This window comes from Aedes aegypti, chromosome 1 (assembly GCF_002204515.2).
Source record: "Aedes aegypti strain LVP_AGWG chromosome 1, AaegL5.0 Primary Assembly, whole genome shotgun sequence".
NCBI lineage: Eukaryota > Metazoa > Arthropoda > Insecta > Diptera > Culicidae > Aedes > Aedes aegypti.
Window position 1 is genome coordinate 276,434,262 of NC_035107.1, and position 22,680 is coordinate 276,456,941.

Sequence of the window (22,680 nt, forward strand, 5' to 3'; positions counted from 1 at the left end):
ATTAAAATATTACTTCAATGCCTTTCAATGGAATCTAAGAAAGTTTCAATAAGGCGTGAAGTTACAGATACGTGGACAAAACACTTTTGTATGTTTATTAGAGGTTGACCTCAAACTTTTGCACGGTAGTGAATGGCGAAGCGAGTCGTCAATAAAACGTGGCTGATGGTCATCCCTCGCGGGGCACACACCGTAGGATGTTAGTGAAAATTGCAACTCGTAAAAAACCGGCAGTAAATTTCATTAGCCTTCGCTATCGCACGCCTGGGAAAGTTTGCACGGCCTTCGGAGGCTTCTTGTAAGACTATTAATTGCTTTTCAGTGAGCGATAGAGAAAGTTGCCGGTCTCTAGAAACACTCTCAGACACACACACACACTTACCTTAATGATGTGTTCCTGTACGCACGTGGGCTCGCTGCTTCCCAGGATGGATAGAAGCTCCTCCGTCGATATAAAGTAGAACCTAAATGAGTTATCAGAAATTAATTGCCTTATTTTGATACACGGGGCACGGTGACAAGTCTATTCGCTTATAAGACCCGGCCCCCGGTGACTGATGGGAGATTGAGGATCTTCTTCGTACATGGGATGTGAGCTCCCGAAGTCGAGGGTGTCATTCTAAAGTAATTTCATAAGGCTCAATGCGTGACTGGGAGTTTTGTGAAAGTTTCTGTTTTCAGGGAAGTTGGTGATGAGGTGTGTGTGTTCGTAAAATAATTAGGTTTAATATGAAATCAGTTTGCCTTGGAAAGTAGGATAGATTTATCCATTATATGCCTAATTAATTACATGGATTACAATATCTTTGCATGGTGATGGATAATTTATGCTTCCAATACAGTGTAGTAATAGCAGTCGCTAAAGGTGACTGAGTGTTTTGGGCTGATTTAAGATAATGTTGTTTTTTTCATTATGTTTTTCCATTAGAAATAGATTCTGCTCACATTCTCATGCTTTCAACAAGCATCTTTAAATTCAGTTCACAAAAAAAGTAAATCCAGCTACAATCACATTCCCAGAAGATGAAATCTCTATCAGTCACCGGTATCTTCTCCGAACTCCATAACATCACCCTTTTCCTGGAAAACGATGCCTCCCAGGAGTTCAATCAAACGCCTACCCAAAACCACCTTCCCCGCAAAGTAAATCAACAATCATCCAAATATTTAGGGGAGGCTTTTGTGGGCATGTGGCAGCACAACCCGCCAGCAGGAGGACTCACCTCGGAAATAGCATCCGTTTGTGTTCCAGGTAGTCGTTGAGCGACTTTTGACACCCGTCCAGTTCCGCTCCGAGCCGCAGGAAGTCATCGAGTCGACCCGGCACCAAACAAACATCGACCACAAGCGGATTTGCGGCACTGTTGGCCATGATCTGGAAACGGAGCGCGGAGACCGCAAAAATAACAGAAAATATTTACTCTGAACTGAATCATTGAACGGCCGGAGGACTACAACTGTGTCTTTGCGGGAAGTAAGGGTATACGATAATTTTGTATGGTTTCATCAAATGGCGTTCCATTTGAAATTCTTAAGGCAACTTTACCGGTGGTCCATTTTTTGGTCCAAATTTTTACCAAAAATGGACCTGTCAGAATTAAATAGACCAGAAAAAATAGACCAAACCGCACGCGCATGTACTGGTTGTTGTATTTTATTTTTTATTCCCATTTCAAATGTGATCAATAAAAACAAACAAGTAGTGGATTGAACCAGCAGAATACAAAAAAAATATTGGAAGTTTTTAGATGGAGTCCTCAGAACCCAGTTTATACGGAATCCTGAAAGGTCTGTTAAGAAATTTTTGAAGAAACTCCTGGAGGAAACCCTCTCCAATTACTGGATAAATCATTGTAGAATACCTGGAGGAACACCTGGCTGGATTCCTAGTGGAACTGCCAGCAGAATTCTTGTAAGAATTTCTGGAGGAACTCCGGAGAAATTCCGGAGGAATTCTGAAAAAAACTCCTGAGAAATTTTTGCTGGAATTCGTAAGGATGAACCCCAAAAGAATTTCCGCTGGAATTCGTAAGGAATTCCCTAATGAACTCCGAAGTACCCAAAGGGATTTCGGAGGATTTCGCTGCGGAACTTCGAAGGAATTGTAGGTGGAAACCCGGAGAAATTCTCGGTGGAGCTTCAGAGGAACTTCGGAGGAATAGAGGGAACTTTGAGAGAATTTCCGGAGGAATACTTGAAGAAACTCTGGAAAAATCCTAAAGAAACTCTAAACCTATTTCTAGAGGAATTTCGGAGGCGTTCCTGGAGAAACTGCGGATGCATTTGTGGAGGAGCTCCAGAGGCGTTTCTCCGGAGAAATTCCTGCAGAAACTAAATACAAAATACGAAGGAATTCCCGGTGGAGCTCCAGAGAAGCTTCCCTGGAATTACCGGATCAAATTCAGAGGAATTGCTGGCAGAATTCCAGAGAAGTTTCTGGAAGAACTCCAGAGGAATTTCTGGAAGAATTTTCAGTCGAAATCCGAAGGAATTGATGGATGAAATCCAGAGGGCTTTCTGAATGAATTTAAAAAAAAATATCCAGGAGAAACTCCGAAGGAATTCTACGAGGACCTCTGGAGGAATCACCGGAGGGCGTCTAAAGGAATTTCCGGAGAAACTCTCGATGAATTTCCTAAGGAACTCTGGGGGATTACCTGAAGGAAATCTATGGAGTATTTAGAAGTAACTCCTGCAAAATCCCTAGTTGAACTTTAGAGGATTCCAAAAGAATTACTTGAGGAACACTGAAGAATTCTTGAAAAAAAAAAAACCAGGAGGAACTATAGAGGAAGTTCCACAAAAATTTCCCGGATGAACTACTACAAGTCCATAAGAAACTCTGAAGAAATTTTTGAAGAACATGCAAGGAAATTCCTGCAGCGACTCCAAAGCAATGGCTGAAGGAACTGCGGAATGATTTTTATAGAAACTCCGAAGAACTTCCTAAAGGAACTATGGTGAAAATACCCAGAGCATTTTTTGGAGGAAATCTCCTGAGGAATTCCTGGAGAAAATCCCCAGAGGAGTTCTTGTGGGATGCCCCCAGAGAAATACTTGAAATCCTCAGAATAAAATCCCGGAGAAATTCCTGGAGGAAATCTCTGGATAGTAACTCTGGTAAAATCCTCGAAGGTATTTCTGAATTTCTGGAGAAAATGCCCGGAAGAATTTTTTAATGAAATTCCCAGAGAAAAATCCGTAGGAATTTCTGGAGAAAATTCTCAATGAATTTCTTGGCTGAAGAAAATCTAAGGAGAAAAATAATGGAGTAAATCTCCGGAAAAAAATCTCTGATAAATTCCCGAAAGAATTTCTTGAGAAAATTCCCAGAGGAATTTCTGGACCAAATCCCCGGAAGAATTACTATTGGAAAGCCCCTGAGGAATTCTGGAGGAATTCATAGAAGTAATAGTAAAGGATTAATTCCTAGAGAATATGGCCAGAGGAATTTTTGAAAGAAATTTTCGAAGAAATTGCTATTGAAAATCTCCTGAGGGATTCCTAATGAAAATCCCCGGAGGAGTTCTTGGGGATATCCCCGGAAAAATCCTTGAAATCTCGAGAAATCTGTGGAGGACATCCTCGAAGAAATTTCTGAATAAAATCTCCGGAGAAATTAATTTCCAGAGAAACTCCTAGGGGAAAACTCCGGATAAATTCTCTAAAAAAATCCACGCAGGAGTTTCTGAAGAAAAGTAGCCGTTGGAATTTCTCAATTAAATCCCCGGTGGATTTTGGAGAAAATCCCGGAAAAAATTCTTGGAGGAAATCCCCGGAAAAACTATGGACGAAATCCCTGGAGAAATTTCTCTTGGAAATTCCTCAAAGAATTTTTGGTAAAAATCTCCGGAGGAATTTCTGGGGAACATCCCTGGACGAATTCCTGGAGTTAATCCCCAGAAGAATTGATTAAGGAAATCTCCGGAGCAATTTATGGAGAACGTCCCCTGTGGTGCTTCTGGAGGAAATCCTCGGAGCAATTCCTAGAGGAAATCCCGAAAGAATTTCTGGACGTAATCCCAGGATTGATTCCTAGAGCATATTGCCAGAGGATTTTCTGTAGGAAATTATCGAAGAAATTGCTATTGAAAATCTCCTGAAGAATTCCTGACAAAAAATCTCGGGGGAGTTCTTGGGAACATCCCCAGAGGAATCCTTGAAATCTCTGGGGGAATCCCTGGAAGAAATCCTCGAAGGAATTCCTGGAGGAAATCTCCGGATAAATTCTCTGAAAAAATCCACGCAGGAATTTCTGAAGAAAAATCCTTGTAGGATTTTCCTAATTAAATCCCCGGTGGATTTTGGAAAAAATCCTCGAAAAATAATTCTTGGAGGAAATCCCCGGAAAAAAATCTGGACGAAATTTCTGGAGAAATTTCTATTCGAAATTCCTGGAGGAAATCCCTAATCTCCGGAAGAATTGATGGAGGAAATCTCTGGAGCAGTTTATGGAGAACGTCCCCGGTGGTGCTTCTGGAGGGAATCCTCGGAGCAGTTCCTGGAGGAAATCCCTAGAAGAATTTCTTGACGAAATCCCAGGATTAATTCCTGGAGCATATGGCTAGAGGTTTTTTTGGAGGAAATTATCTGAAAAATGCTATTGAAAATCTCCTGAGGAATATCTGACGAAAATCCTCGGAGGAGTTCTTAGGAAGGTCCTGGAGGAATTAATGGCCATAACTCCGGATAAATTCTGTAAAAAAATCTCCGGAAGAATTTCTGAAGAAAAATTCCCGCAGGAATGAAATCCCCGGTGGAATTCTTAGAGAAAACCCCCGTAAAAAAATTCTTTGGGGATTTCCCCGGGAAAAATTCTGGACGAAATCCCCGGAGGAATTTCTATTGGAAATAACACTGAAGGAATCCCAGGAAGAATATCTAGACGAAATCCCCGGAGATATTTCTGGTGCAAATCTCCAGATAAACTCCTGGATGAAATCTCCGGAACAATTCTCTTAAAAAACCATCGAAGTAATTTCTTGAGAAAATCCCTGGAAGAATTTCATAATGAAATCCCCAGAATAATTCCTGGAGGAAATCCTGTTAGACACATCAGAGGATCTTCGGTATAATTCCTGGAAAAGCTACTGGAGATTTCTGTAGGTGGATTTCATTGAGGAAACCTCAGACGTATCACCGCAGAAATTCGTGGTGAATTTCTAAAGGTTTCCCCTGAGAAATAATCTGACGATTCCGGGAGGTGTCTCTGTATGAATTCCTGGAGGATTCCTCGAAAGAATTGCTGAATAAATTGACGGAGGAATTGCTTGAAGAGGAATAAATACTGTTTAAAAAACTAGCAGCGATTGCATATTGTTCCTATTTTTACTTACCTCAAATGAGTAGAAAGGAAAATGTTTTAGCGAGAAACATCCGAACTGGTAAACAAACATGTGTCAAACCAGTTTTGGAACATCTCAAATCTTGGGCCAAATCCAACCAAAATTGAACCCCACAGCTAGCCTGGTAAATAAATCAATTGTAACAGCACATACATCTCTGGTTGTTAACACAGAAATGAGTGTAGCAACAATTGCGAATTGTAAGCAAAAAGCATGGAACGTGAGTTTGCCGTTTCATGTTAGCTGAAAGTAGCAAAAACTGGGTCTACAAGGTTACCTGTATGGAAGTTACACCCAAAATAATTCGGATGGCGGATTTCCCTCCTAGCGTATTAGGTGCTAAATCCACCTATTGATGGTAAAATTCGCCTCATAAGCGTAGACGGGCAAACCCGTCAATTGAAATCGAGCACATTGGACTTGAAAATTCGAGCAATCTAAATGTTTACGCCCGACCCACACAATTGCACAACCAATCCGAAGCCGAATGATGGCATCGGAAACGCACACTTAGGCAAATGGTCACGCGGCAAATGGATGGTGGACATGTCAGAGGAATGGAATGAATATTGCAATATAAATCGCTTTATATATTGCTTTTGTCACTTCTCCCATCAAGCCGTTGATAGGTTCGTGGAGTTAGTACTGGTTTATGAATCGGGAGGTCCATTGTTCGATTCTGAATATGCGCGAGTATATATTTTGTTTTTTTATTTTTTGGTTCTTCAGGCAAATTTATGAAATTCAACCCGATTTCTTGTGGCGAATTATCATAATAGATTCCGGTCCCTGTATTTAGATAATCATTTTGCTTGAGTGACTATCGAAATAAGGTACCGTGTGACAAATGGGTAAAGGAAATCGTATAGAGAGGGTTCTTAAAAAAAATAAAATGAATAAGATCTACTATATTTTTCAGATTGTTTCCTACTAAATCTATGCTATATTTAAATTTAATGTTTGTGCCAAAGTTCAAGGTAAATATTGAAAATTTTGGAAACTAGTGGGACAAGTGAAAATATTGTCGTTTTAAATGACTGAACTGAAACTAAAAAAATAACAGTCAGATCTGTGATTTCAAATGGCCTCATTTGTTAGTGTATGAATACACAAAAAATCACACATAAATAATAAACATTTTGTTCTTTTTAAAACAATTTTCTTGAGTAAAGTTATTTATTTAGCAACAATGTTACTTTTATTAAAAGTAATAACATCATCGAAAATCAAACACCATTCTATTTTACCGATTTTCTACTACTCATTTTATATAAAGTTAAGTTATCTCTTTTCTAAGTAATGTATTTATTGCCTTTATCGAGCGGATTTAACCCGGTCAAATGTGTCAACATTCTTGTACCTACTGAATAAGTCATTATTTGAACCTAGTATCCAAATTCATGCGTCATCCGTTGAAGCCATTCAGAACATTACGATGTACATGTTTTTTTTTCAATGTCTTTATTAGTATCATTCCAAACATTACATTCATTTCTTATATCTAGGTGATCTGTATTAGACAACACTATCATCCTAATTTGGTAAAACAAATTTAAGATTTTATTAACATTTTGTTAACAACATACTACATCTCCCTGGCTCTTCACCCGAAAGGCTTTGGGGTTTCACATATTTCGACATGTTGAATCCAACAAAAATAGTCCGGTTGAAAACCCCGTGTAACACCATCGTGACCTTCCCTTGTTAGCTACCCCATATACCCGATTGCCCCAAGGCTCCGCCACAAGAAATTTGCCTTAGACACCAAAATATGAAAAACAAAAAAATAATAACCGTACCTGGATTCGAAACCGCAACCATCGGATCCTTAAACATAAACCCACACTACTCGCCTATCACAGTTTCTCGTGTATGGAGTTCTCTACATCACACAAGATGGAACCATCTTGTCACGGAGGACAACCTGCAAGAGGAGCAAAATACAACACCCGTTGAACAGCCAAGTGCGAGAAGGGGTGAGATGATATGTTCTATAAATATATTTAAAGTACCAACGCGGTGCTGCGGGAATTTCTTACTTATACCAGAGTCAAAATCTATATGTTTGTATATCTTTATTATCGGCAATGACTTATACATTTGCAGTGGAAATAGAATTTCATGCCGTGCGTGTTGGATTGGGTAATATATTAGGGAGAAACAAATAAACACACTTGACTATAACAGTCGGGCGCTTTATAAGCAGGATTTTATCGTTGACGTTTGCTGATTGATTTACTTTTCATTTATTTACATTTCGGTCTCCTATTACTCGCATGGTTGGGGACGGTATGAGACTCCTCGAAATAGGAGACCCAGGGTTTGTGGGATTCGATTCATTTGACGATGTAATATTGTAATCAAACATCTAAGTGTGCATACAGCAAACTGGATTACCGTAATTCTTTTAACAATTACTTATCAAAATAGAGGCCGTTGATAAACTATGTTATCATTTAGCGGGGAGGGGGTATCTAGCCAAAGACCACGGTCCACCCATTTGTGTTTCAAAGAAAATTCCACCATCAACTAAACCTGAAAGGTTGCATTAGCAGTCGGATGGTTCAAATTAAAAAAAAAAAGTTTTAAAATTCAATTTTTCATATCTTCTTTACCAACAACGATTAGAAGACGATTGAGATTTCTATGGAAATTACTATGACAAAATTTGAAAAAAAAAAATGTTCCCCACATGTTAGTACTGTAATGTTAATACAAAATTATCTCTAAGTGAAAACTAATTCCTCAAACAATAATAAGGAACACTGCAGTAGAAACAAATCTTTTTGAAGCTAATTTTGTTAGGGATTTTTGCAGAAGTTTGTCCCACTATAATCTCACATTTCGCTTAATAATAGCAAACCAATTCATAAATATCTCTTCTCCCATTTTTCAAATTTCTGTTTCATTCATGAACAAATGAAACACATGATCATTGGGCGAGCGGGGGGTTATTCGTCAAAACCACACAAAAGCACGAGGGGGGAGGAGGTGACTGAAAAGTCAGGAACAATGTTCACGTGGTTTATGGACGACCCCTAAGAAAGATATGGGGATTGGAATTTCAAACTTTTTTTAAATTTAAAACCGCTCTTATTAGCAGTCATTTACATTTACCGTTATATTTTTTTTGTAAAGAAGATGCAATAGTACCTAACTGGAATTTACAGAAATTACAATAAGGTTTAATTATCGCACTCAACATTTTACACCAAAGCCAGATTTTCCATATTTTTGGAATTGATATACATAAATAATAATTCTCAAAAAACTTATGTGCACAACATAATCGCAAAATAATGGTGAACGCGTCACGAAATGATTTCTTCAACCCTTAAGTGGATTTTTTGGTGTTGGTGTTCGTTCAGAGGTTTGCCAAGCCGCATAACTATATAAAACTCGTGAACAACATATTGTCGATTTAAAGTCATGCTTTAGAACATTCATGATGTCAAAACTATGTATCATTGCTTGACAGTTATCGAATGAGTGCAATAAAACTTATTTGAATCTGCATTTTATTATGCATATAAAAATAAACACACATTGTTTGAAAATGTATTGGAAAATATGAAGTTGGTGCAGTCCCATATTGAAAAATAAAGGCATACCAGTCTCTATATGAACTTTTAATTTAAATTTCAGCTGCAAACGTGAATTGTGTTCAAGTTTATTATTTTTTGCTGATCATTAGAAGCAAAATTAGTAAGCTATGCGGTTGTGTTAAATATGTCAGGAAGAAATGTAAGGGGTCATCCATAAATGACGTAGCTATTTAGGGGGGAGGGGGATCTTTACGGGGCCCATATAGCCGTAGTGGTAAACGCGGAGCTATTCAGCATGATCAAGCTGAGGGTCGTGGGTTCGAATCCCACCGGTCGAGGATCTTTTCGGGTTGGAAATTTTCTCGACTTCCCAGAGCATAGAGTATCTTCGTTCCTGTCACACGATATACGCAAGCAAAAATGGTCATTGGCACAGTAAGCTTTCAGTTAATAACTGTTGAAGTGCTCATAAGAACACTGAGATGCAGGCTCTGTCCTCTGTTTTGTTTGACTTATAAACTTGGTTTATAAAATGATGATTCAGCTTCAAAACATTCATCAAGATTGAAAAGAAATCTGAGAAATTTTAGATTTTCTTGATAAATGCAATCAAACAGATTTTTCAAAGCTTTAAATGGTTATGTAAATATTATATTATATTCGTGTCTTAATTGATAAATTTATAAATAAACAAAATCAAAGTTTAATAAATAAATTAAAAATCAATGCTTTAACTACTTGGAGTACATTGTTTTCTCATTTGTTAACAAGTCATAAAGTCAGCCGTTTTCAAGACAATAAAATATGCTCTTTTCGGCAAATATTACATGAAACAAGATATTTATACCGTGTATTATGCATTCAATGTTGCAGGAGATCTCACTCAATCAACTCATCGATTTGTTTTGATGTATCAATGCTCTTGATGGAATAGCCTGAATATTAATGAGGACAACAGATTCGAGTGATATAGAAATTGCCCTATCATTCAATTTTATTGATAACTTGGTAATTTGATAATTTTTTATTATTTAACTGTTTCATTATAGGTTGTGTAGGTTTATTTTATTATGAAGAAAGATAATGAAGTTCAGCTGAAATATTAATAGAGATAAATAATTTGTATAATAATCGCTAAAATTTTCTAAACATTCCAATTATATCAAGTGTAATCTTTTCTATATCTGGCCACTGATTGCCAAATGGATTTGAATTTGGATAGTAATTCATTTCGAATTAATATATTGTATTGTTCATTTTCATTGAAATCTATTTCCTAACAAAGAATAATTTAAAAAAAAAATCCTTTAATAACGAAATTTTTGTTCTAACTAAAAATAAACTAAAAATATATTGTACCCTAACTCAACAATAACGAGCTTCATCAATCCAATCAATTTTTTTTTCACATTTTCTATAGTAAACTTTTTTGGCTTGGTGACAACAGCAACAGTAATACAATTTAGCCTATATGAAACTAGATACCAAAATTATGTAACAGGAACTGTGTTTATTTGAAACTGTTTTCCAAATTACTTTCGAGCGCTACTGTATATCATACTGTTAGATTAGATTATCCTTACATTTTAGTCAGTAATTAATATCAAATTTTGTATTGAACTTCTGAATTCTAATTTTTTGTTTCAACCCAATCACTGAGGAAAATTAATAAAAGGGGGCCTTCCTTAGCCGAGTGGTTAGAGTCCGCGGCTACAAAGCAAAGCCATGCTGAAGGTGTCTGGGTTCGATTCCCGGTCGGTCCAGGATCTTTTCGGGTTGGAAATTTTCTCGACTTCCCTGGGCATGCCACACGATATACGAATGCGAAAATGGCAACTTTGGCATAGAAAGCTCTCAGTTAATAACTGTGGAAGTGCTCATAAGAACACTAAGCTGAGAAGCAGGCTCTGTCCCAGTGAGGACGTCAATGCCAAGAAGAAGAAGAAGAAGAAGAAGAAGAAAAAGAAGAAGAAGGGGGGGTGCTTGATATGCTACGTATTTTCCAAGGGGAAGTATCAGCATTTGTGACGAAACGGTACGAGAAGGAAAGGGGGGTGTAAAAAATCAGTGAAAAATGCTACGTAATTTATGGACGGCCCCTAATAGAAAATTATAAACATTTGTATGAAAGAAAAACTTCAAAGTTTGAGCGCTATTTTCTCAGTGCCTACTTTTTTCAATATGGGCCTTTATGGACAGCATAAGTTGTTCTTAGAAAAACTTTCTTATCGAAAATGTCTTTGAAATTTTGTCCTGAACAACTAATTCTTATCACAATTCATAGATAGTCAAAATTAAAAATGATAAAAAAAGATTATTGCGTTATATAAAAATGAAATTTTGTTTTCATATATTTCATGATAAAAAAAATCAGTATATATGTTCTCTTGACTTCTCCAAACGGTTTACTACAATCTCCCCACTGAACGTTCTGTTCTAAAATCAACTTATCAGTGCCATAATTCTTAAAATAAATTGCTTGCAAAAACTAATAGCCAATTTGCAGAAGTTGTTCTTGAGTCAAAATGATCGATTCATCTATAGAAAACTCTTTTACTATTATACTAAAACCATGGTCAAAATTTAATCCCATATATGGGGCACGGTTTCTTATAATCGGCTCATTCTGGGTAGCATTCATCAGCATTGGATCGATATTTTTTTATCAATGTGAGAGTAGAACCGTGATCTTGTTTTCTTTGAATAGCACCAGCAAAAGATTCCACAGAGTTTTCATGTTTTAAAGACTATTCATTTATTATTTTTTTATAAAGAGTACACCTTGTTTATGCTATATCTTTTTTATCATGTATATAAAATCCCAGAGTTTTCTGTCTGTCAGTAACGCTTTGAAAGGTTTCATTGAGCAGCATACAACAGCAATTTAAGAGCACAACAACAGTCAAATTAAGAGCACTGCAAAAGTCCATTTGAATGTAACAACATTACAATATTGTCCTAAAGCCCTGTCCCAATTTTAGTGCCAAACGCTTACGTTCAGGCCAAAAACACATGTTTACTCAATTTTTTAATGTTTTTCATTTGTTTAAGTACAAAAAACATTTTTTTATGTTTTTATAGATTTTGTCACACTCCTTGATTTGAACTCAAATTTCGGGTGTATTTTGTTTTCCGTGTCCCTTCCGAAATGTCAGATAGCAACAACCCCAGTGTTAAAACTAAAACCCCTGTGATATTTTTGTCGACTAAGCGAACGTCAAACATGATCTCAAGTGTCAAGGTTCATTTATGGATCCAATTTTGAAATTAAAGTTTAAATATGATATATCCGTTATTTGAGCGAGAAAAATTGCTAAAGTGGTTGCAGTAATATGATCTTTCGTGTTATTAAATGAAAACAAGATTTAATTAACCATTTTAGGACCCTATTGCAAATTGTGGAGCACTGTAACAGCTATTGCACAGGGTGTTCTAGAGTTTTCCGGAGCTTTGTCTTTCCTAATTCGTATAAAAGTCACGATCTTTTTATCATTGTAGTTCTCCGGTTTTATGAGCTTGGACGGTAATCAAAATGTAAACAAACCAACTTTATGCTGTTCGACCGCACTTAAATTCCGATGCAAGTTGAAAATGTGATTCATTACGGGTTTCGTCATTTCAATATAAGGTTCAAAAACAAATAGGATATTTGCAAAGGAAAGATAAACATGATTGTTGGCCGAATATTCTAGTTTTTTTTTTATTTACACAACCTTCTTGAGTCGATGTTCCATGGTGCGATATCGACTTATGAAGGCAAAATAAAAATATTTTTTTATGGTAACTATAATGGTCCCCTAAAAGAGCTTTCCAAAGCATTCCTGTTCGATGACTCGATATATTCATTAGTCGATAGTCCCCTAATTACAATTCGATTCGTTGTATATCGTTGACGATCGCCATCGCAGCACAAAGATCTATACAGAAATTGTAGCACTGGTTAATCGGGATCCAATAGAATATTCTAGAATTTTCAGTCAGATTCTTCTCTCTATTTTATAGAAGCTTCTGGAACTTTTGAAATATTTCACAACAGCATTTAAGGCTGTAATTATTTCAGATCAGAATAACGGCACTATAACAGTGGAGTATGGTTAGAGCATAAATTTGGGCGATTTTGCGTTCATAAATATCATGCGTGTCTCAGCTTATTATTCATACACCAATGGCATATTAATCAACAGAGAAATTTCTCTGTCCATGTTATCATTTTGCAATTGAACATAAACATTATTAATCTTTGAAAGAGGTTTTTGCTTGAAAATTCTTATGGAACGTGACTAGCCACGCTGGGTTAGCTAGTTTATCAATGAAATCATAATCGGTTTTCTGTGCATCGTAATACTATTATTTTCCTCTTATATGGAAATATAAGATCTTACAAAGAAGAACAAAGAAGTTTCGACAAAAACTTCCTAGAAAAGATGTTCTTCAAGCTTAAACAATATTTTTCACATACCGAATTTTTATGAATGAATTGTGTTTTGGTATACTCAACTATTATACTTGGCTCCAGACCTACCAATCTTTGACCATTCTAAACATTGTTCCTTATTCGTGTGAATTATAATTATTTTGATGGCTTTTTTGTTATAACACCATCGTGCAATAATATAATAGTCTAACGATACTGTATACAGAAAACCGATTACGATTCTATTGATATATTATAAAGATATAGCATGCACAAGGTGTCCACTTTATAAAATGAACAGTCCTTAAGTAAGTTCTACAATAGAGAATGTGGCTACTCTGGTAGGTGATAAATTATTATGAATATACATTAAACTTGTTCAACATACGATGATTAACGCTTTAAAGGAGACTTGACTGTATATCTTTATTTTGCTGGGGATAACACATGTTCACATGTTTATCAACAGCATGAGTAATCATGCATATGAAACGTAAAACCACATCGACTTTGGTTACTTTACACTTCAGTGGTAAGTTTGGAGCAGTAGATACACAGTGTGCTAGTCGATCTGATGATCATGGTTCGAATCTGGTTTGCACCCTCTCGGTTTTTTGCGTATTTCCATACTTCCAATACATGCACTTAAAAGAGGCATATGTGTGTGTGGAAGTTTTATTTTTTAATACATGTGTTGGTGATGCACGCACATGAAAAAAAATACACATGCGACATCAACCAGGATCGATCCATGGTCATGAGCGTGAGAACCAAATACTATACCACAGCACTAAACCCGCTTGTTGGTTTGCGTGGTTCAAAAAGCATATCAAGTTGTACTTCCCCATTTGTACCTTAAAAACTGCTCGACTCAATGACTGGATTATCTGCCTATCAATAGACGCTCAAAAACGTCATGTCGCTCAGAAGAACACTTTTCCGCCATCAATAGACGCAGAAAACGCCTATAATGACGGTTTCAACTTTTGGGTGTACCATTACGAAAGTAAGCAGTTTTAGTTTTGTTTAACGATCAACGCTCCGTCATCGTAATCATCGAAACTTCAAAAGCAGTTTTTCTGTTCAAAACTGAAAATTATTCGATGAAAATGTGTTCACTGTGTTGCGGTTGGAGAATTGAATACAGTGAACACATTTTCTAGTAAATTTTTTTGATTTTGAACGAAAAAACTGATTTTGAAAATTCCGAAATTGATGACGGATCCTGCCCCCTTAAACCCTCTTATCCATCTACTCCTAGGCACTGCAAGCATGAAGCCACATGACACCATGAATTAGGGGTTACCTGCGAGGTGGACTTTCAACAATTGAACAGTGTATGCAAAAAGCATGGAACGTGAGTTCGCCATTTCCTGAAAGTAGCAAAAACTGGGTCCACAAGGTTACCTAGATAGAAGTTACCATTACGAAAGTAAGCGGTTTGGTTTTCCTAGGCACGGCAAGCTTTAAGTCTCATAACACCATGAATTAGGGGTTACCTGTGAGGTGGACTTTTACCACCAGAACAGGCAGTCCGTAGTGTCAATTCTTAGCCAATTCATACAATCGCTACTGACACTACGCGGCTATTTATGCTGATCGGGAAAAGGAACTTAACATTGATGATTAACTCCTGACGTGCCCTAAACAGCCACAAAAGGAACCATGAAAATGACTGAACTCCTAAAACTATTTTCTATAAACAATAACCGAGTGAAATATCATTACTTATCACATACCCTTAGCGGAAAGGTCGGAGGATGGCAAGGCATTGCGGTCGAAGAATGAAGAAGGTTATCAATTTCTCTGTTACTTCCCCCACCGCTGTCTTCCCGACGACCCAACCCGGCCTTTGATGGGCCTTGTCCAGGTGAGATGTGACTATGGCGACGACCAACAGCGTATCATATTTACCTCTTGAAACTCCTCATCGATGTTGTTAAATTTTTTCGCCTCTTCCGGTAATTGGGCACTGATATCGCCGCCAATAAATATTCCCTCCAGGTAGAGCCACTTCCGCTGGACGCTCAGCCACTCGTCGATGATTTCGGAGATCAGCGTCAAGTGCTTTTCCCACTGTTGCACCGTCGGCAGGAAGGGGCCAATAAATCTATTAGACGAGACGAGATGGGGAAATGGATTGGGGGTCACATTGCGAACGAAAAATACATGGGAAAGATTGGGGTTTTTTTTTTGCCGGGAGGGGGTTCATTTTCCAACCTCCGAGCGAGTGATTAATCGTACGGTAACTGCTCTGAGGTTCGGAATCAATTACTTCGGACCCGGTGCGGCTCGAAAGCGTTCCGGATCGATTCCACGAGAAACAAGCCGTTCCTCGTTGATAGATTGCTAAAATTCAATATAAATTATTTCCGTACGCGGAACAACCGGGTTCGCTTTGCTGGGGGTGGGGTTGCACGATGTTTTAATTCGTCGATTTCGTGCGACTCTTAACCCTTAAAAGCCCGAGACGAACTTTGAATTTTGAAATGGCCATTATTCGGAGACCAGTTGGAATAAATTTTGAAGTAAATGACCCCTCCCCCTTTTCTAGGAAGCGGAAAAAGCGTGGATAAGTTAGAACTAGATGGTTGGTGTCATCGGCAAATTGTTCAGCAGATCAGGGGCTATCTGGCAGTGAAAAGTCTGATAATAACCTTCGCGCCAGGTGGCGATATTGACAAATTTTCTTTTATCTTTTGTATCTCAAGATCCTTATCAACTAGAAGGTTAGTGTCTTCGGCAAAGTTATGCAGCAGGTTATGGAGCTATCTGACGGTAAAGAGTCTGATCTAGCTCCAGAGTCTGATTCGTCGCCAAATAGGCCTTGATCTGCTGAAAAACTTTGTCAAATACACCAACCCTCTTGCTTATTTGGATATCCGTTTGAGGCCAATTTTTGACCCCTCGTGTCCACGCTTTTTCCGCTACCTAGAAAAGGGGAAGGGTCAGGATGTCTCACCCAAGAATCGCATTTCCTTTAAAATTTATTTCAAGTTAATTGATCTACTGGTCTCTGCATAGTGGCCATTTATAAATTTAAGGTTCGTCTCGCGATTTCAAGGGTTAAATAACGTCTAAACTGTTTATTTGAGCGAAATAGTTCTTCGGAGAAGTTACTGTCCATAAAAGCATAACTGTCCCTTATAGATTTTCAGACCAACATATTATTTAATCTCAACGTTCATGTTTTAATATAAACTTTACTACGCATAATGAAACTCTTAAACAAACTTTGTTTTAAAATGTTGTGGAAAAATGTGCAATTAATGCGGTTCCATATTGAAGAATAAAGTCATAACAGTCCCTACATGAACTATCAATCCAAGAACATACAGAAAAACGTTAATAGTGTTCAGGTCTTTTTTTATAAATAGAAACAAAATTAGTTATCTATGCGCTGGTGCTACATTAATATAAGATGCAGAAATGTATAATAAAATTATGATCATTTGTATGAGAAGGCATACTTCTCTATTTTCTCAATGCCCTTTTCTTCCTCATAGGACAGTTATGCTTTTATGGGCATTTCAATAGTAGGTAATTTTAGATAGCTTGCAAGTTTAGCAAAAATGTGTAACTATTTAAAATCACTGGTTTTGCACAGCAAACTACTCAGCTATTACTGATTTTAAGGTGTTCACTTTACCATTACTACCTATATTTTCTTGGTGCCAAAAGTTTTGTGAACTATCTACCTAGCAGTGTGATAGATACAGTATGTTATTTTAAACATGTAGATTGGGCTTGTCCAACCTCTCGTACAGCAGGTAAAATCTCAGAAACAATTTTTTGCAGCAGGCCAATTTGGTTGTAGTTCACAAGGATTTGCAAAATTTTCTCAACATCAGTAAAAAAAAATTTCGTTCGATGAAATCTAAAAAAAATATTGCTGCTTAGCATTCTCTAAGAATCTTTCCCAGCATTCTGTAAAAATGATGCTCAAGATTACTGCAGAACTGAGGACAGGATTTCAGGATTTGAAAACTGTGAAATTTGTGAGAATGATGTCTAGGATTTTAAAAGAATTTTACATCGAAATATGCATTACATCAATAGCTAAAATTCAAAGGACCACTCAGGTAGCACTGAAAAACCATTTTACTATGCTTCTCTGGAACCATGTCCTGGAGTATGAGACAATATTGCCCACGCAGGTGGGGTATGGAACAATACAGCCTACGTTTAAAGAATGTAACACATTGAGGCCTCGTATTGACCCGGTTTGTGATAAATTTAAATAAAATCGTTGCAATGTCGCAAGATAGGTCTCAGAACCGCCAATATTTCCCTGGGAAACAGGGTATCCAAAACAACCTGGCATGTTATCAAGTCATCAAAAAACGTTTGAATCACTCTTCTTTAGCCTTGATTTGGGAATTTATTAAGATTGATGTCGATAGCTAGGTTTAAGAACTGACAATTTAGTGGCCATTTCCAACAGGGAACCGGTATTGGGAACAACCCAGCATGTGGCCAAGTAATCCAGAAACGCTTGAACTTTTTTTTTAGATTTGGCTTGCTCAATCATGAAGTTTGATTTGTCGCAAGCCATGGACTCGAAATTTAAGTGATTACTGATTCTTCAAGTGGGATTACCTAAGTACTCCCCGTGATAAATCCGGAATTAAATGATTCTAGCAGGAAGATTTTTATAATCGACCCTGAAATAAAATTTTGATATTGAAAATTATAATAACATTTTACGCAGACAGTGGCTGATGCATTTTTTTTTATGTCCGAGACCACTTGGAAGGTATAAAGGGGGGGGGGGGTGTTAACAATAAATAAGGAACAAAGGAACAAAAAAATAAAATGCAAAAAATAAGTTAATTCCACAATTTTTGTTTAATTTTTTTTAAAAGGTGACAATCAATAAAAATCATGCTTGACATTGACTTGGGTTTACCATAGGGTAGTTGTTTTAACGGTTTCTTTGCCTCGAAAACCTTATGAAGTCAAACAAAAGCAAAAGAGCATTTTTTCTCCCCTTTATATTTTTCGACTTTTTGCGGGGGGTTGTGACATAAAACAATATTAATATTTGTATCAGCCCAATATAGCATAAATGATGAATGCACCCCGATAAACCAAATACATAAAACGGGTTGTGTTTCACATGGGATAAGAAGAAGATAATTAAAAAAATCTCCAAATAATAGCCAACTAAAACTGCATACTGAATATTTTGTTCGAGATTAGCGCTGCGAATTGTATAGTGTGACAGTTATGCTCAAGCTTGATAATACTCCTCAGCATCATAACAGTTCTGTGACATACTCTAGAGCAGCGTGCTGCCTTTGCCTCTTTGCGAGGGAGCGTAAAAATACTTAGCAGAGAGGTAACGAAAAATGAGCGAGGAAGATGCAGCACAAAACACAACAGAGTAAAACTCCATTAAAACAGAGTGCCATCTCAACTCCCCGAGGGACACTCAAGAGTTCATTTGAAGCGTAAGTAAATGTGAGCATCGCAACAAAAGAGAGAATACCAGCAAAAATCATCGCATTTTTATTTGCTGTCACCCGTCTAATAGCGGACTGACAATTTACCCTCTTCTAACATGCTCTAATGAATCCGGATAACACGACGATCGACCAACGACAAGGAAAAATGGACTTCTCTCTGGACGATAAAAGCAACATAACGTGCTATTTCATCTATTGACGATGCTTGTAGGAGAGACAACAGATGGATCAGATCCACAACAGTGATGGAAATGTTCGCGTCACGAAACACCTCACAAAGTCACGAGTGTAAACCAACGCAAAACCAAAATGACAGGCGACAACAGGCTTGATGAAAGTAAGTTCGCACTCGCATGCTCGGGAGGACATATCACAAGAAATAGCAAAAAGTTTGCGAACATTTACTCACCAACAAGGTATGAATTAGAACTAGTTTTTAGTCATAAACCCTTGAAAATCAGAGATCTTGGTGGGAATTTAGTTTTTTCCCCAAAAGCGCAATTCACTCTGAACAGCTCCAAATAGTGCTGTAAACATTCGACATTTTGCGCGACGTTCGTTTCGTTGTCATAGTCAGCAGTCATTTTATTTTTCTGCATTAATTCGCTACCGTCACCTCTTACACACAGCACGAGCGGTCGAATGAACATCGATAAACACAAAAAGCTGCATATTGAATGTCGTCTGACACTATTAAATCATAAGTTTAACATAGAATTCAGACATAAAAATCATAAAAAAACATGACATAAAGATCATAAAAAAAACATGAAAAGTTTGATCTTGCTTGTTATGTCGAATATGACACACATACAGTGAAAGCAGCGCCTATTACGAACAATGACAGAAACAAACAAAACCGTAATGTTTCTTTGCGTGGCCAGAGGCAATCAATAGGGTAATGAATGTTTATTTCGTTCATAACCGCTAACAGTTGGCGCCAGCGGCAAAAAGTACAGACAACAACCTTTCGAACATTCAGTTTCTGTTACCGGCCGCCGAGCGACGACACTATTGTTTGTATTCCTCCCACTTATCGCGCTACGCTGGATTCTCAAATTTCTCAAATTTTCAACACAAGCGCATGGAAGAATGGTAGTGGGAGAACTGTCAAAACGTATGAAAAATAATTAAAATCGTAAATTGCTTTCAATTAGGAAACTGAATCAAAAAAGTAGTGATTAGAAATCAAGTGTAAAGTGAATACATAACTTTTTGTGTTTGGTTCATCTTCCGTGGTGCTTTCTTTGCTTCAGGATTTCGTTTTTACTACCATTGAAAAAGAGCCATCTATTGTCTTTTCAGTTTTGAATATCGCCCTATTGACATTTTTCTTCCCGACATTCGTTTGATCGCTCATGTTGTGAATGTTTAAGGGAAGCGCTCTGCCCATAAAAGCATAACTGTCCCATATTGATTTTCGAACCAACACCTTTTTTCGTTGCAACATCCATGTTTAAATATGTACTTAACTATGCATATAAAAATTAATACACTTTGTTTGAAAATGTTTTCATTTTCATTTTCATTTTCATTTTGCAGCGTTTGGTGGGGCAATGAGAGCGCAAGTCAGTCCAAAGCCGGGGGAAGGGATAGGTAATGGCCGTAATAGTCTATGCGGACCACTTGAACACCATCGGAAAGGATAAGAAGGGTTGGGGTAGGGTATAGGGAATGGAGAAGACTTGACACAGTAATGCGATTAATGCTGCAAAATGTAAATGTGCTGAAAGCAATTTAATTTGAGTTTTGAAGTTAGATTTGACTTATTAAAATTCCAAATAGATCGGCCATTGTACAAGTAAGAAAGAATATGCTGATCGCTTTCTAGAAATTTTATAAACAACAAAATAATAACAATATGAGGGCTGCTGATGGCACAATGCGACGCTTTAGGAGATTTTTATACTGATTGAACATTACTATACAGAGCGCAATTCAATCAATGGTGATAACTTTACAAACTTTATCTGTTTTTGCACTGATTGACGATGCTGATTCAAATGAAAATATTTTAAAAATATTTGATATTATTAGTTCATTTGTTTGTGTGATCTAAGTGTTAATAATGGAAAAATTTTACATACCCTTGATAATAATACTTCCCTGATCAGAAATATTATATTTTGAGCGCCATTTTCGAAGCTATTCTATCCAGGTATCCATGCACTGCTTTCAATCCTGAAATTATTCTTATTGTGCATGCTCATGCGTTATATTAGTGATGCTCATAATCATGCAACAGATAAGAAGGAGAGAAAAAGAGAATATAGAAACAGTGATTAGTAATGAGTTAATTATGTAGTTTTGTTAGAATTATAAACAATTAAACAGTAGTAATGAATAGCTTTTAAAATGACTTTGCAGCATAGCTGAGCCTTTCGGATCGTAAGACCGATGTATACAAAATAATTTGTTTCGAAATTGTCCGCGTGGTCTTCTAGTGCCCCTATTAGATAAGAATCAGTCATAGACATACATACCGAATGCTCGCCATGACCCTATGACCAACATTTGTATATGTATAGCCTTAGCTGATGTGGCTTTTCTAATAGGTAGTTCTTTCACTCATTGATTGTCTTCAAAACCTTGTCAAGTATAGAAAATTTATTTTATTTCATTTATTACTATATTGAAGCTACATTGTACTTATCAAGTATTAGGTATTATTTTATGTTTTTATCACTATTGTTATTATCAAGGCCAAAATTCCCAGTGAGTGAAGAATTTTATAGTACTAGAACACCATAGAAGATCGCTAAACATTACCTAATCATCGAACGGCTTTTTGTTCTATTATTTTAGGTAGATGCTATTGATCTCCCTTTGCTCCTATCCGCAACCCGGTGCACGCGCCCTGTTGGTTTTCGAAAACCTCGTAGAAGATTACAAACCGTCAATGGCATTCCCAATTACTACCCCACATTGCACATTCAAGGGTCTAATTGTGCTCCTAACCCACCCTCAGTTCGTAATCTTCTCGCCAGTTTGAAATTATATTTTCCCGAAGTGAAAGTAATTTTGATGAGTGATAGCCTAGTGCAGCCCAACTGCATAGTACAGTAGTTTAACCAGAATTTTTAGGTCAGAAGATAAAATCTAAATTTTGTAATAAAAAGGTTGCCATTACTTTGAAATTCACCCAACATCTAATCAAAACTACTAACAACAGCGATCAATTATCAAAATTCATCGCTCCCTGGAAAATATAATCCCAAGCCCAGGGAATACACTTTGTTTGAAAATGTTGTGGAGAAATATGAACTAGGTGCAGTCCCATATTGATAAATAAAGGCATAACAGTCTCTATATGAACTTTAAATCCAAATAGCAACTGAAAAACATGAATTGTGTTCAAGTTTATATTTTTTGCTAATCAATATCAGCAAAATGAGTAATGTGGGTGGTTGTGTGAAATAAATACGGCATGTAAAAATGTACTACAAACTAATAAACATTTGTATGAGAAGAAAAACTTCAAACTTTGAGCGCTATTTTCTCAATGCCTACTTTTTCCATATGGGACAGTTATGCCTTTATGGGCAACGCTGCTGAATGTCAGCAAAAAGGTGTCGACTACCAAGATAGCATACAACACTGGCTCCGAACACAATTACGAATCACGTAAACTTCGTTCAACCGCGAGCACGACAGTTTTGAGTAAATCAGTGCTTGCGAACATTGTGTATTGTTTCAGCAGACCTGTTATTCACTTACCATCTCGGATCCAAAAATAGATTTTATCGATAAAGTAGATAGACACATGGACTCTGTACTTAAAAGAACAGCTGTCAATTTGAATTCGCTCTGGTGATGCACAAGTTGACGAATGAGAGCTCAATGGGATAAGTAAAGAGAGAATTTAAAAAACCTTCACTTTTGGCAGGCTATAAATGCTTTTGCCTTTA

The 22,680-nt window shown here is 37.1% G+C and overlaps 1 protein-coding gene across 1 annotated transcript in view; it reads right to left on the reverse strand.

The window, feature by feature from the left end:
- LOC110674134 (dynein heavy chain 10, axonemal) overlaps positions 1-22,680 on the reverse strand; it is a 363,130-nt gene that overhangs the window by 115,844 nt on the left and 224,606 nt on the right. Inside the window, exons 36-38 of the mRNA XM_021837893.1 lie at positions 15,219-15,414; positions 1,224-1,375; positions 383-464 (exon numbers count right to left, since the gene is read on the reverse strand). Of these exons, the coding sequence (XP_021693585.1) occupies positions 383-464; positions 1,224-1,375; positions 15,219-15,414 (430 nt within the window). The remainder of the gene's footprint in view (positions 1-382; positions 465-1,223; positions 1,376-15,218; positions 15,415-22,680) is intronic.